Source organism: Podarcis tiliguerta (assembly GCF_965153285.1).
Source record: "Podarcis tiliguerta genome assembly, chromosome: 6".
Classification (NCBI taxonomy): Eukaryota; Metazoa; Chordata; class Lepidosauria; order Squamata; family Lacertidae; genus Podarcis; species Podarcis tiliguerta.
The window spans coordinates 55,750,315-55,763,455 of NC_139539.1; the positions used below are offsets into that span (position 1 = coordinate 55,750,315).

A 13,141-nucleotide genomic window follows, 5' to 3' on the forward strand; every position below is an offset into this window, starting at 1 on the left:
GGCAGTTGGTGAGCCAATAGCAGAAGTCTTGCATATGCATGTTCAAAAGCTAAGCTACTTCATCTACTTTCCCCCTCTTTCCCCCTTTCTCTACTTTGCACAACACAGCAGTCTCTCATTCTGGCAAGATGTTCAAAATCAGGACATTGGTGCAAAAGGTCTGGATTCTCTTTGAAGTGTGCTTCTTTACGGCTGTTGGTAAAATCTGCTTGATCTTATTCCCAGCTACCGCGAAGAGATATATTTTGAAACAAGGGGGAAAGAGCAGCATGGCAAGAAACCCCAATTTCGACTATGAAAACTGGGGTCCAACTTTCTTCAGTTTCCAGTACTTACTCTTCGTCTTGAAAGTCAGATGGCAAAGGCTAGAAGACGAAGTGTCTCAAGGCTGTCCTGCTCCCAACACCCCTCTAGTAGATTTTAGAGGGGAAATACGTCACATACTGGACTTCATGCATGGTAAGTTGAATATTTTTAAAGGTCTCCTGGTATTTATGAACACAAACTGCCGTTTGGCAACTCATTTCAAAACATGGTTTCTGATTCTGTACTGTTAGCTTATCGTGAACCATGGTTTGACAATTTAGACACCACATTAAACAATAATTAAGTGGGTGGGTGTGCAGCCTGAATTGAGCCAGAACATATTTAGAAAATTGGGGAAGGTTACAAAAGGCACAAAACAACTCAGGCCAGATATAACTATCTGGAATTAACTGTGAACAAATTGGGTGGTGAAATGGCAAGGTCTTTCCTTCATGTGCATATAAGTGACTTGAGAAGAACTTGAGAAGAAGTAAGCAGCAGATCTCAGACTCTCTTCTCCCTGGTCAGATCCAGACCATACATTCAAAGAACATAACTTCCCTCAAAGAATTATGGGGACTGGTAAGGGTGTAAGGAATTGTAGTTCTGGCAAGAGGGAGGAGAGAAAATGACAGTTTCCGGTAACCATATGCTTTGAAAATGCATTGAATTTCTTTTAAGTACATGATGTGGGTCTAGAAAAGAGACAGTGATTACTAAAGCTCCAGGTTGCCCAAATGTACTGTCAGGACAAAGAACAAACACAAAACACACTTTGCCCTCTCTTACAACATACTCTTCAATCATTAAGCTGCACTTTATAAGTAACTGCAAAGTCTTTAAAATGCACAGAAAAGTCAAAGCATGCATATGCGCATTCTCAAAACTTACACTATATGGTCTGCACGTTCTTGGTTGTTGAGTATGACTGAGGCAAAATGTGTTTTGGAATAAGAACCAAAGAAAGATATTTCATAGACTGTCATGAAAGGGTGATACTGTTATGTACAGTGGTACCTCGGGTTAAGTATTTAATTCGTTCCGGAGGTCCGTTCTTAACCTGAAACTGTTCTTAACCTGAAGCACCACTTTAGCCTATGGGGCCTCCCGCTGCCGCCGCGCCTCCGGAGCACGATTTCTGTTCTCATCCTGAAGCAAAGTTCTTAACCCGAGGTACTATTTCTGGGTTAGCAGAATCTGTAACCTGAAGCGTATGTAACCTGAAGCATATGTAACCCGAGGTACCACTATACTGAATTTCTCACCCTGGGCCAGCAGGGGGATACTGTAGATAGTTTTCACTCAGGTCCATATATGCAAATAAGGAATTGAAAGTGACGTTCAGTGATTGGATAGTTACAGAAAGTTGTTACTGTTGCGTTGTAGTGGAGCTCTACATAAGCAGGCTGGCTGAACCCTTCAGTTCAGTTCTGTTCTGGGCGGTGGATAAACAAGAGCTGTTTGAAGAATCACTGTGTCATCTGATATGTTCACCCACAACTTAACACATACCATGAAGATCATAATGGCTAGCTAAGTCAGTAGAGCATGAAACACTTAATCTCAGGGTCATGGGTTCAAGCCTCACATTGGTGAAAAGATTCCTGCATTTCTGGGGCTGGACTAGATGACCCTTGTGGTCCTTTCCAACTCTTCAGTTATATGATTCTATGAGGTTGTAGGTGGCCCATTTGAGATGCAGGATAAATGGAAGCACCCTTAGCATACTGGAAAATGTATGTGTGGAATCCGGCATAGAGCTAAGGCAATTGTTCCATCTCCTTCTCCTCCCCTTCCCCCATTAAATGCATTCTATGAGTTTCCCTAACCCAATGGAACAGATTTGAGGAGGGTGCAGGGTGTGCACAGAGGAGCAGAGGAAGTCCCATTGTGCAAGCAGAAATCCTTGCTGTAATGGGATACATTAGTAGAATGCCATCCTGCTTGTCTCCCAAGGTTTGAGTTCCCATAGGATCAAAGGTTAGATGTCCTGCGTACAAGGAATGTGGAAGAATTATTGACTGGTACTTTTTAAGGAAAACACTATAATTCTAGTTTCATTACACTTTGAAGACTGCTTATGTCTGTTGCAGGAACGAGGCCTTTGGTCTTGGCATTTGGAAGCTGTACCTGACCTTCATTTATGTTCAAATTTGGCAAATTCAAGAAGCTCGTCGAAGACTTCAGATTTGCAGCAGATTTCCTTATAATCTACATTGAAGAAGCTCATGCCTCAGGTAAAGTAAGATTACTGTGGGTAATTTCTACACACATTCACACATCCCTCTCTATCTCTATCCAGTCAAGCAAAAACACTCAAGGAGGGTACAAATCAGGGCTGGTGAGGAGCATGGCTGAGGAGAGTATATCACTTGGGGATAGTTTTAAGGATAAGATAGAGAGGCCTGCAAGGCCACATTTGCCCTCACCCCTGGGCCTCAGGTGCCCCATTACTGTCATAGCATACAGACAGTAACTAAACTACTATAGCATATTTTAAATTCAGGAACAGAGAACAAGTGATCCTCCAGATGTTGTTGGATTCCTACTCCCATCAGCCATAGCCAGCCATGGACAATGGTCAGGGATGATGGGAGCTGTAGTCCAACAATATTTGGAAGGTCACAGATTTCCTGTATCTGTTTTAATTGTTAATATCTTAAAAGATGCAAGAAAGTGCTTGTATGCCTCTAAATATGTTAACCTTCTGGTCTCAGTATTGAAAATCAAAACAAATGCTTCAAAACTAGGGTGCTTGGTTAGCCACATCAATTTTAAAAATGAGGACTTAAATACTTTGGGTGGTATTCAACTAAGTTTCACTGAGAATGCACCCACTGAAATTAATAAACATGGCAAAGTTAAGTTCAATAATTTTAATAGATCTACTCCGAATAAAACTGAAGTTGAATACCACCTTTTGCCAAGTTTGCCTCATTTATAAATCAGTAAAAACTGGATTAAAATATAAATTTTATTATCCAACTTAATACTCTGACATACAATTCTACAATTCTGAAGGTTATTAATAAATGTTGCTATGACTAGATGCTATATGATTAGCCTAATCATGCTGTTTGCTTTAGATGGATGGGCTTTTAAGAACAATATTGCCATTAAAAGTCATCAAACCCTCCAAGATCGTATCCAGGCTGCACAGGTCCTACTGAAAGAGAATCCCTCATGTCCAGTGGTTGTAGACACAATGGAGAACCTAAGCAGTTCCAAGTATGCAGCTCTACCAGAAAGGCTTTATGTCCTTCAAAAAGGAAATGTTATCTACAAGGTAATAAAAATGTTATTAGTTTGGTAGGACCCTTGCGTTCAGCACAGCATGTATCACAACATGATAGTTGGTCTGGGTAGCCTGAGTGCCTTAGATCATATTATTAAGAAAAGTTACAGAATAATTCCTACCCTGGTGTGAGTCAACCAAGAACCTTCTCATGAAAGTGGAGACTACGTCCATTTCATTGTCTTCTTTTAGAGTTAACTTGGAATCCGCCTTGACTTAGCAGGCCTCCTGAATTTACCTACCTGTTTCTAAATGTCATTAACTTTACCAAGATTCGATCCTATGAGAACTGCAACTTGAATCTCCTTAAAGAGAAAGAGATACAGTAGTCTACTGCAGGGGTAACCTGCATAGTGCCTTCAAGAAAAGACTCCAGCAGTTTTAGTCCAACAAAATCTGGAGGGCACCCTGTTAGCTACGCTGGCAACTACATTGTGCTTCTCTCTCGTGCTTGTATAGTTGCAAAATATGCAGTACATATAAATATGTGCAAGGAAATGTGTGAAGGAAATCAGGTTTGGAGGGTTGCCATTCTGAGCTGAGCAGACTAGAGATAAAGAGGTGTTTAACCCTCTTCCATCTTAAGGTTTCCAAACCTAGTTCCTTTCCCCCTTGCCCTGTGGGATTCCATGTACTTGTCGAACAAGCACCTGGGACCTTGTGGGAGTGACTTGAACCTGAAGGAAATGCTTCAGGAGCGCGATGTGTTTGCTTATCTGTTCAGAACAACAGCCGTCCAAATCTGCTTTTCTTAACAAAAAAACACAGCATGCATTTATTTAGTTCCTTGAATTTATTTCTCACCCTTTCTCCCAGTGTAATCACTTGTGTAATTTTGCCTCTCATCTCACATGAGATGGAAAACAATAACTTAGTTGGGAGATACAGTATTTGTATAATTGCAAACCATTTTGAATTCTATTTTTGACATCTAATTGTTAAATAATTAGCTGGTGCCAAATATTGTCTCACTAAATACTTTTCATGAAGATGAGGAATATCTGTAATTAATTGCATCACTTTTGTACAACCTGCACCCTCCTCCCTAGAAATTGCTCACAATGGTATTTCTTTTACAGGGTGGAGTGGGACCCTGGAATTATCACCCAGAAGAAGTACGTGAAGTCTTGGAAAAACTGCTTTAGAACTATAAAACAGGCCTAATAACAATCTCATATGTGAACAATACAGTAACGTCATAGTCTGTTGATTAAAGGCTACATACTACCCATGAAGTCATCCCACTAGTGCATGGACTTCTGCCTGCACAATAGAACTTCCCCTCCCTTTTCTACCCGATAATATTTTGAGGGGGTTGCTCTGCTCTCTGGATCAGATTGGAGGGAGAAGGATGTTTGGGAGAGGAAGTTCTAGTGTGCATGCAAGTCTTTGTGCTAACAGGAAAACTTCTTTGGATACAACCAATTCTTACTTTATTTTATAGATTTATTGAGAAATGATAATATAAAGAATAAACAAACATGAAAAGCAGAGCCATCATACTCCATCAACATAAATCCTTGCATCTGGTGAGCTGTGGTCTTAAGATAGCAAAATTTCTTGACACGAGGGAGACAGAAAGTTCAACACAACAGAGTCAGACAAGTATGAAATAAAGTCCCACCAAACTGTGTAAAAAAAAGGTATAGATCTTCTGCACCTTGGGAAACTCATGGTTTGTGTGTTATCTTCTCCACAAATGTCCACATGGATACAACCAATTTTTAAAGGTATTCATATTCATTTAGAAGAGATGTAGAATATATACAAAGGAAAAAATCCAATTTAGTTGGAACGAGGAAAACTGGCAGACTGTTAGAAAGCAATCATTAGTCCTCAATATAAGGAGCGCAAATACACACACTAAATTAAGCATCTAAATAACTGAAGTGCAGCCTGCAGGTGTTGCAAATATGAATCATTGTGGCCTAAGTAACATATGAAAACAGCAGTCCCATAGTAATTTGAGAAACAGCTGTATAAAGATGGCTCCATGGAACAAGCAATTAACCTTTCTTAGTCTTGTTTCTATTAATATTTGTTTATGATGGTCATAGCTTAAAACAAGGGGGCTGTGACCTGATTTACAAAAAAAAAATATTAAGAGAAACAATATACTAAATTATTATGATCAAACTGTCTCATACCATCTTTACAGCCTTGCTGTTTTTAAGTGTCATCGTTTGATATTGTGATTGTCAAAAGGAGCAAAGGAGAAACACCAACTACAGAATGCTGGATGGTGGTGGTTGCATTGGTGAAAGACGGAGGCTTATTCCATAACTGATCGCTTTAAGCTCTTTGTTTTCTAAGGCTGTATTGGATAGATAATATGCAGGAGAGATTTTGATGCCAGAAGATTCCTGAATATTCATCCAACTCAGACCATTGCTAGAACAAATGCCTTGGAAGGAATACTGTAATTTTAGGTGGATCTGTCCAGCTAGCAATGTTAGTGTACTAGTTAGTTGCTAGTGTGCAATTATAGCACACTATTTGTTGTTGGTGGTGGGACGCGGGTGGCGCTGTGGGTTAAACCACAGAGCCTAGGACTTGCCGATCAAAAGGTCGGCAGTTCGAATCCCCGCGACGGGGTGAGCGCCCGTTGCTCAGTCCCAGCTCCTGCCAACCTAGCAGTTCGAAAGCACATCAAAGTGCAAGTAGATAAATAGGTATCGCTCCGGCGGGAAGGTAAATGGCATTTCCGTGCGCTGCTCTGGTTCGCCATAAGCAGCTTAGTCATGCTGACCACATGACCCGGAAGCTGTACGCCGGCTCCCTCGGCCAATAAAGCGAGATGAGCGTCGCAACCCCAGAGTCGGTCATGACTGGACCTAATGGTCAGGGGTCCCTTTACCTTTATTTGTTGTTGTTAACACTACCTATGAATCTGTCTTCTTAAGATATTATAAGCATTCCCAAGTATACAAATGTACCTGTTGAGATTATTTTACATTTGGCTTAAAAAAGCAAACTGGGAACCCCATGCCATATAGCATGCTTGGTTGAACATGCTGCCTTAGCCTGATATGACCTGGATTCCAACAATATGTTGAGGGCCACAGGTTCTCCATCCTTGCCATATTTACCGAAATACACTTGAAATTCTTCCCAGTTTCAAAAGCAGTATTGCATGTGATGTGAAAAGCTACTCTTTGAGAAACTGCAAGCTCAAAGGCCCTTTGTGTATCCGAGACTAGTCTTATGGTCCTTTTGATCCTAAATATTGCTTATCTGGGTCTTGCTTGACCTACACCCAACCATGACAATATGTTCTGTGCATACAGTAGAACAGCCATGATGGAGTAAAATGGACATTGTACCATGTCTGGCTCTTTCCTGTGAAAGCTGCTTGAATCTGAGTGCACATTTTTGCTGTTTTCAGTCAAGGCTTCCAGTGACTTGGCATTCTGCAGAGTGGCAGAAAAGCAACCACATCACCTAAACAAAGTGAGAGCCTAATGTTTTGGCAAACTGATGCTGGTAGTGTGTCAAAGCTTCCTTCATGAAGAACCACTTGTACAACAGGGTCCCGTTTGTTCATCTTTCTTCCTTCTCCCATATGGATTATGCTAATACATAGTCCATGTTTATGGGAGTCTGTCCATACAAACAGTAAAACTGAAAGAAAAAAAATTAATGGAAAGATCCAGCCCCATAGTCCCTTTACTGATTGATATAAAAGGCATGCTCAGTTCTTCTACATCTTTTATTTGGGGAGGGGAAGGTTGCAGAGTTTATGGTTTTATCCTTTCCTGCTGCTTTCCACCTTACTTCACAATCTGATCCACAGGATCTGGTCTATTGCTGTATGCTTGGGAACTATGAATTTCATTGCTCTAATATGCTAGGAACGTAGAATTATTTACAGCAGATCGATTGGGGAGAGATAGCTGTTATGTTATTCACTTGGATTGATTGCTTTGTCAGTGCATGCCATTTGTTAATCAATATGCAAACCATATCCAATGGCTAAATATTTAATCGTATTTTGTATTCATTACTATATATTCTATTTTCTATATGCATTCTGTATCATTTATAATTCTATTTCACATCATCTCCAATTGTTCATCTCTATTATTGTTTATATATCAATAAACCAAGTAATTAGCTTCAGTTACATTCAGCAGTTTGTGGTTTTTCTTGGGTGTTTGTAATTTACTCCCTGTCTCCCTGGGTTGCTATCCTGAGCAAAATCAAACCTTGACTGGGATCCAATGGATGTAAGTGCATTGGCCAGGGTTTTGCATGGTGTGCTCTGATGTTGATTTGATCTTTCTGTCAAGAAGCTTGAACTTCACATACTCATAAAAGGGGATATCAAAACTGTCAGGGAAACCTCTGAAACAGATAGCTAACCATTTTTACACAAGTGGTTCACTCCACTTTGAATGCTCTGACAATACTGTAAAATTTATTTGTGTCAGAGGACCTCTTGATGCATAACAGTGACTAACACTCCAGCACTGAAGTGGCCAAAATGCAGGGAATATTTCAAATAGTCTCAGATTAATAGAGGTTGTCAGGAATGTCCCTCAAATGGGGTCATGGCATTGAGTGAATAGGAACTCTCCATTTATAAACCTAGATGAAGGAAGTGGTGAGGTCTAGTGGAATAGAGGTATCATATTTACTACATAGTTTAACAGAATTTACCAACAACAAAAAAGTCTGTGACAAAGATATACAAAAGACACAGTTTAGAAAACATACTTTAATGCTTGGATTACATAATCTATAATACAAATATCAGTACAATATTTATACAGTTGTGATTGCAGCGCATTAAGTTTGGTTTTCACTATCTTGTGTTATTCCTTCTGCTATCACCCTATGAACTGACACAAAAGCATCAAAGCCAGACAAAATAATGAATCGCAAGTATGTCGCTTGGATCTCAGGAAACTGCCAAGAAGAAATAAGAATAAGAATAACAACATCAATAGTTATAGAACTATGGGCACAATTCAGTGCAAGTGAAGCATTTTTCAATGGCAATAATTTCAATGTGAGAGATTTAAGAGCTTTTTTAATTTACAAAAACTGAAATCAATATGACTTGAAATCGCTTAGTTTTAGATGAAATGTATTCTGTAGTTGTTTAATACTAAGCATGGGAATACTTAGTTAATTGAAAAATAAACCATTGTATGCTAGAAAGAATCCGAATCTAAATCTTGCTATACTAAAGACGTAGTATAAAACTCCCCAAATTACAATCAGGTTACAGGAGTGAGCTGATGACGGGTATGGTCAAGATCAGGCTACAAAGTAAATTTCAAATTTACTTTTTAAAATTTGATCTGAATCAGCATTCCTCTATATTGCTGCTTTTTGCTTAATATTTAAGAGGCTTGGGAATTTAGCAAACTATGATGATAGAAGTTGTATCATGAGAAATTACTACACATTTAGTGTTAAGATATAGCTATAGATATAATTATGACTATTCCTTTTCACACATATACACATATAATAATACAGTTAATGTAAAAAATGACGAATATTGACAATCCTGCACATTACAGGGGGTGCAATCCTAAATACATTTACTGATGTGTAAGCTTAATGGGACTTACGTCTTGGCAAACATGCTTAGGATTGCACTGCAAATGTGCAAAAATACATAAACCAGTCAGTGTTCATAATCCCTAATGGTAACTGTCATCACTCAAAAGTATAAAGTACTTTGGTTCAGATATGGAACTGTCAAAGGCCTCTATGTTTTAGCAGTTAAATGTAACATAGGCGCATATATATATATATATATATGTGTGTGTGTGTGTGTGTGTGTGTGTGTGTGTATATATATATATATATATAATAGTAGGAACATGAAAACATTGCTTCAGATTTTTTATTATTTTTAACGTCTACATTACCTTGCTAACTCAAGATTTCCCCACAAATTCATTATGCACTCTTTGCATACACTGCATTAATGCTAGATGGCATATACTTACCGAAAATTCTTCTGTTTGAAGTTCTCCTTCTTTATGTTGCAACTCTGAACATAAAACAAACAAGCAGCACCTTAATATGTAACATGATGTTTAGATTCTGGATCTGAAAATTCACTGGAGCACAAAAACTCATAATCCTAGTAAAGATCTAAATTAACTCCAATAAAGTTAACACACTCCATAGATGGTATGCCCCAAGCTTCATTAGGGCCACAATGTAATCCACTTTAAAATAGTTTAAAATTAGCAACTTCTCCCATAATAATCTACCCAAGGTTATCAAAGACCCTTCAAAATGTAATATATTTTCACTGCTATATTATTTTTAAAAAATACTCTTAGACCAATTGCAGACATACATAGACAAAGGAAACATTTAATAGCTTCCCAGAAAAATATTGTCATGGAAGGTAAGAAATTACCACCTGGGTTCCAAATAGTAACAGATATTTATAGATCACTTTTGGTAAGTGCTCTAAGCACTTCATATACAATATCTGAATAATCATAGCAACCAACAACCCTATAAGATGGGGTAATATAAAACACACTAAATTGTTCAATGAATGGCACAAAACAAATTATAAGCAGACAACAGCAACAAGTCAGCATCTGGAAGTTGTGGAGAACCAGCCATTGGTTCCTTAGATATCACAGAAGTGTGCTTTGATCCTAGTCCTGCTTCGTATATGCAAACTTATTCCAAATGAGTTCAATAGGACTTCCTTCTAATAAGAGATATAGGATTGCAGCCTTAACCGATTTGTACATCAAATTGCAATCATCCACCTAATTAGAACTGTTACATCAAGTAAAGAATTACCTTTTTCAATGCATTCTTCAAAATCAACTGGATCTTTAGACACGCTTTTTTCAATCCGTAATGTCTGCACTAAGGACAGTGTTAAGAAAAGAAATTCTTGCTTAAGGCTGCCTAGTTTCACACAAAATTCATCAACAAAGTAGTACTTAGCCTTTACATTACAATATTAATGTTCAATCATGCCTAAGATTTCATTAATTATGACAATTCACAGATAGTATCAGATATAGAACTGTTAAAAGACACAGAAAATCTAGGGTGAGTTGCATTTGGGATGTATCTATAACCTTGTGATCAGTTGAATCCCCTCTGCATGTGAAAAAACCCCACAAGTGGTTGTACACATTGTACTTTCATACACAAACTAGCACCCATATTCACACAGTTTTCTACACAGCTGCTCTAACCTATATAGAACCACAAGCGCAGAACCCTACACAAAACCTCACTGATAAGTGTTCCTCAGCTTTGCTAGTTGTGCGGGCCCCTAAAAGGTAAAGGTAAAGGTACCCCTGCCCGTACGGGCCAGTCCTGACAGACTCTAGGGTTGTGCGCCCATCTCATTCAAGAGGCCAGGGGCCAGCGCTGTCCGAAGACACTTCCGGGTCACATGGCCAGCATGACATCGCTGCTCTGGCGGGCCAGAGCCGCACACGGAAACGCCGTTTACCTTCCCGCTAGTAAGCGGTCCCTATTTATCTACTTGCACGCGGGAGTGCTTTCGAACTGCTAGGTTGGCAGGCGCTGGGACCGAACAACGGGAGCGCACCCCACTGTAGGGATTCGAACCGCCGACCTTTCGATCGGCAAGCCCTAGGCGCTGAGGCTTTTACCCACAGCGCCACCCGCGTCCCTGTGCGGGCCCCTGCTAGTTGCCAAATATGCAGGTGGATAGGGCTGCTGTGAGAACCAATTCCCCACGCCCCCCAAAAATGGGTCGACAGGTGGAGAGCTGCCTTCTGGCAGTAACCTCTGGAAGGCACTGAAAAAGGGCCTTCAAATGGTGGGCTGGGGCAGGGCTAAATCAGCCATAAATCTTATGGATACCAAGCCAGAATCATTGATGTCATGCCCCAGGCACTGGGACCTGGAGCTGGCACAGTGATCTAGTCAAATTTGGGCCTGATCATCTGCTTCTCCCCACCATCTGCTATGGCCACAAGAAGCAGGAATACAGATCCACTGCTACACAAAAGCCCACCAGCAGGAGAGAGGGCTTGGATTGTGCCCTAAAGCAAAAATAACACATATTTTTGCAGGAAAAGATGCTAATTCAGAAATGAAAACCTAGCTGTATAACATCAACTTACCACAATAACACTGGATTGTGAGTTTGCTAATGGTTACACATTTATGAAAACAAATAATAAATTCCTGTGGAAACATCCCAGTTGTTGTCCAAAAGGTTTCAGATTTTCTGTTAAGAGAGAGTGAAATAACCTGTATGAATGCAAAATGTTAGAAATATATTGTAGATATATCTGTAACAGAGAAATTTTATTCAATTTACAATAATAAAGACATCCAACATTCCAATACCAATGTTGCATTTTAACATAGTAAACGTTAGCATTAACTGTATTACTGTTTTCACCATATATTTGGAATTCTTCCATGATATTCTATGGAAGGTCCCTAAACAGCAATATCAAGGACCTTAAATGATAGGGGGGGGGGATCATATTATATTTTACATGGTACCAGAACAGGATTATAGATATGTTACACTTTTTGAGACAAGGTACAATTTAATATGAAATGTTTTTATATGTCATAATGACAAGCTAAATATATCTGCCATTGAAATAACATTCATTGTACCCAATCGGGCTTACTATTGAGTAGACACATGGCTTTTCAAAAGGTACACTTCTGACCTTATCTTCATTAAAACTTAGAGTTCAAATTCATCACAGTAGAAAAATAATCTAGATTTATCCATTAATAAATTAAACAAAAAAATCCAACCTTCAAATGACCTAGTCTCTCACCCCCAGCTAAGGGCTGATATTTTCTTACAAGTGAAAAATCCATGAACAATTCCTTCAGCCTATATTCTACAGTATGGCAGCCTATTACAACTATACTGTGCCTTAGGTTATTTGAATGTGTGACACAAATGCTACAAAGAGTGCTTTTTTCCAGGGGGGGGGGACACAGGGGTACGCATACCCCTAAACATTTTGTGAATCTAAGTTTGGTCTCATTGAGGGGCAGTATTTCAATATGAGTAGGAAAATGAGAGTACCCCTAAACATTTTTTTAAGGGAAAAAACCACTGGCTACAAATACTATATACTTCCATGACGCTCAAGTTCATATTTAAAAGCATTTCGGAAACCAAATGGATGGGTTTTACTTCCAACCCAAAGGAAATAATTACGCGAATTGAGGATGTAAAAAACCATTCATAAAACCTGAAAGTAAACCTTTATATATATATATATATACACCAAAAAGTGAACTTTAGTCCACGAAAGCTCATGATATATAATAGCAATATTCAGGCGCTACAAGGAAAGAGCCTGCTACTTCATCAGGAACAAGATCTTACCCATCCGTGATATTTTCTGGCGGGTATTTTTCATCACTTGATGTTGCTTGAATCACATCGGTTCCTTCGGAGCTAAGGCAGTAGTCCGTGAATTTCATGTTTTCTCCACCCTCGGGAAGAGTCGCTTCCTAAAAGGCCTCTTGCATCTACGGAGAAACGTTGCCCGGTTGCCTAGCAGCCCATCCCGACTCGAAGGG

At 39.3% G+C, this 13,141-nt stretch overlaps 2 protein-coding genes across 3 annotated transcripts; one reads left to right on the forward strand and one right to left on the reverse strand.

Moving 5' to 3' along the window:
• Positions 1–9: 9 nt before the first annotated feature.
• On the forward strand, positions 10–7,724 carry DIO1 (iodothyronine deiodinase 1). 2 transcript variants are annotated; one of them, XR_014513021.1, is made up of 5 exons: positions 10–459; positions 2,400–2,543; positions 3,393–3,592; positions 4,681–5,524; positions 5,622–7,724. XR_014513021.1 is itself a non-coding variant. In XM_083448226.1 (4 exons), exons 1-4 carry the CDS (start codon positions 129–131, stop codon positions 4,744–4,746), a joined length of 741 nt encoding a protein of 246 aa, XP_083304352.1. In that variant the 5' UTR covers positions 28–128; the 3' UTR covers positions 4,747–7,724. The 2 variants fall into 2 exon arrangements, 1 of the variants encoding a protein (XP_083304352.1); XM_083448226.1 differs by having other exon boundaries at positions 28–459; positions 4,681–7,724.
• Positions 7,725–8,303: 579 nt separating this feature from the next.
• Positions 8,304–13,084, reverse strand: IFT25 (intraflagellar transport 25). The gene is made up of 5 exons (XM_083448259.1): positions 12,945–13,084; positions 11,701–11,807; positions 10,391–10,459; positions 9,568–9,611; positions 8,304–8,509 (listed from the first exon to the last, which is right to left on the reverse strand). Exons 1-5 carry the CDS (start codon positions 13,040–13,042, stop codon positions 8,390–8,392), a joined length of 438 nt encoding a protein of 145 aa, XP_083304385.1. The 5' UTR covers positions 13,043–13,084; the 3' UTR covers positions 8,304–8,389.
• Between the last annotated feature and the right edge of the window lie 57 nt (positions 13,085–13,141).

Coding starts and splice junctions, on each gene's coding strand:
- IFT25 (XM_083448259.1), bottom strand. CDS start 13,042: ATGAAATTCACGGACTACTGCCTTAGCTCCGAAGGAACCGATGTGATT. Junction 11,808..12,944: donor CCAGAAAATATCACGGATGG/GTAAGATCTTGT, acceptor CTCTCTTAACAG/AAAATCTGAAACCTTTTGGA. Junction 9,612..10,390: donor TGAAGAATGCATTGAAAAAG/GTAATTCTTTAC, acceptor TTTTATGTTCAG/AGTTGCAACATAAAGAAGGA.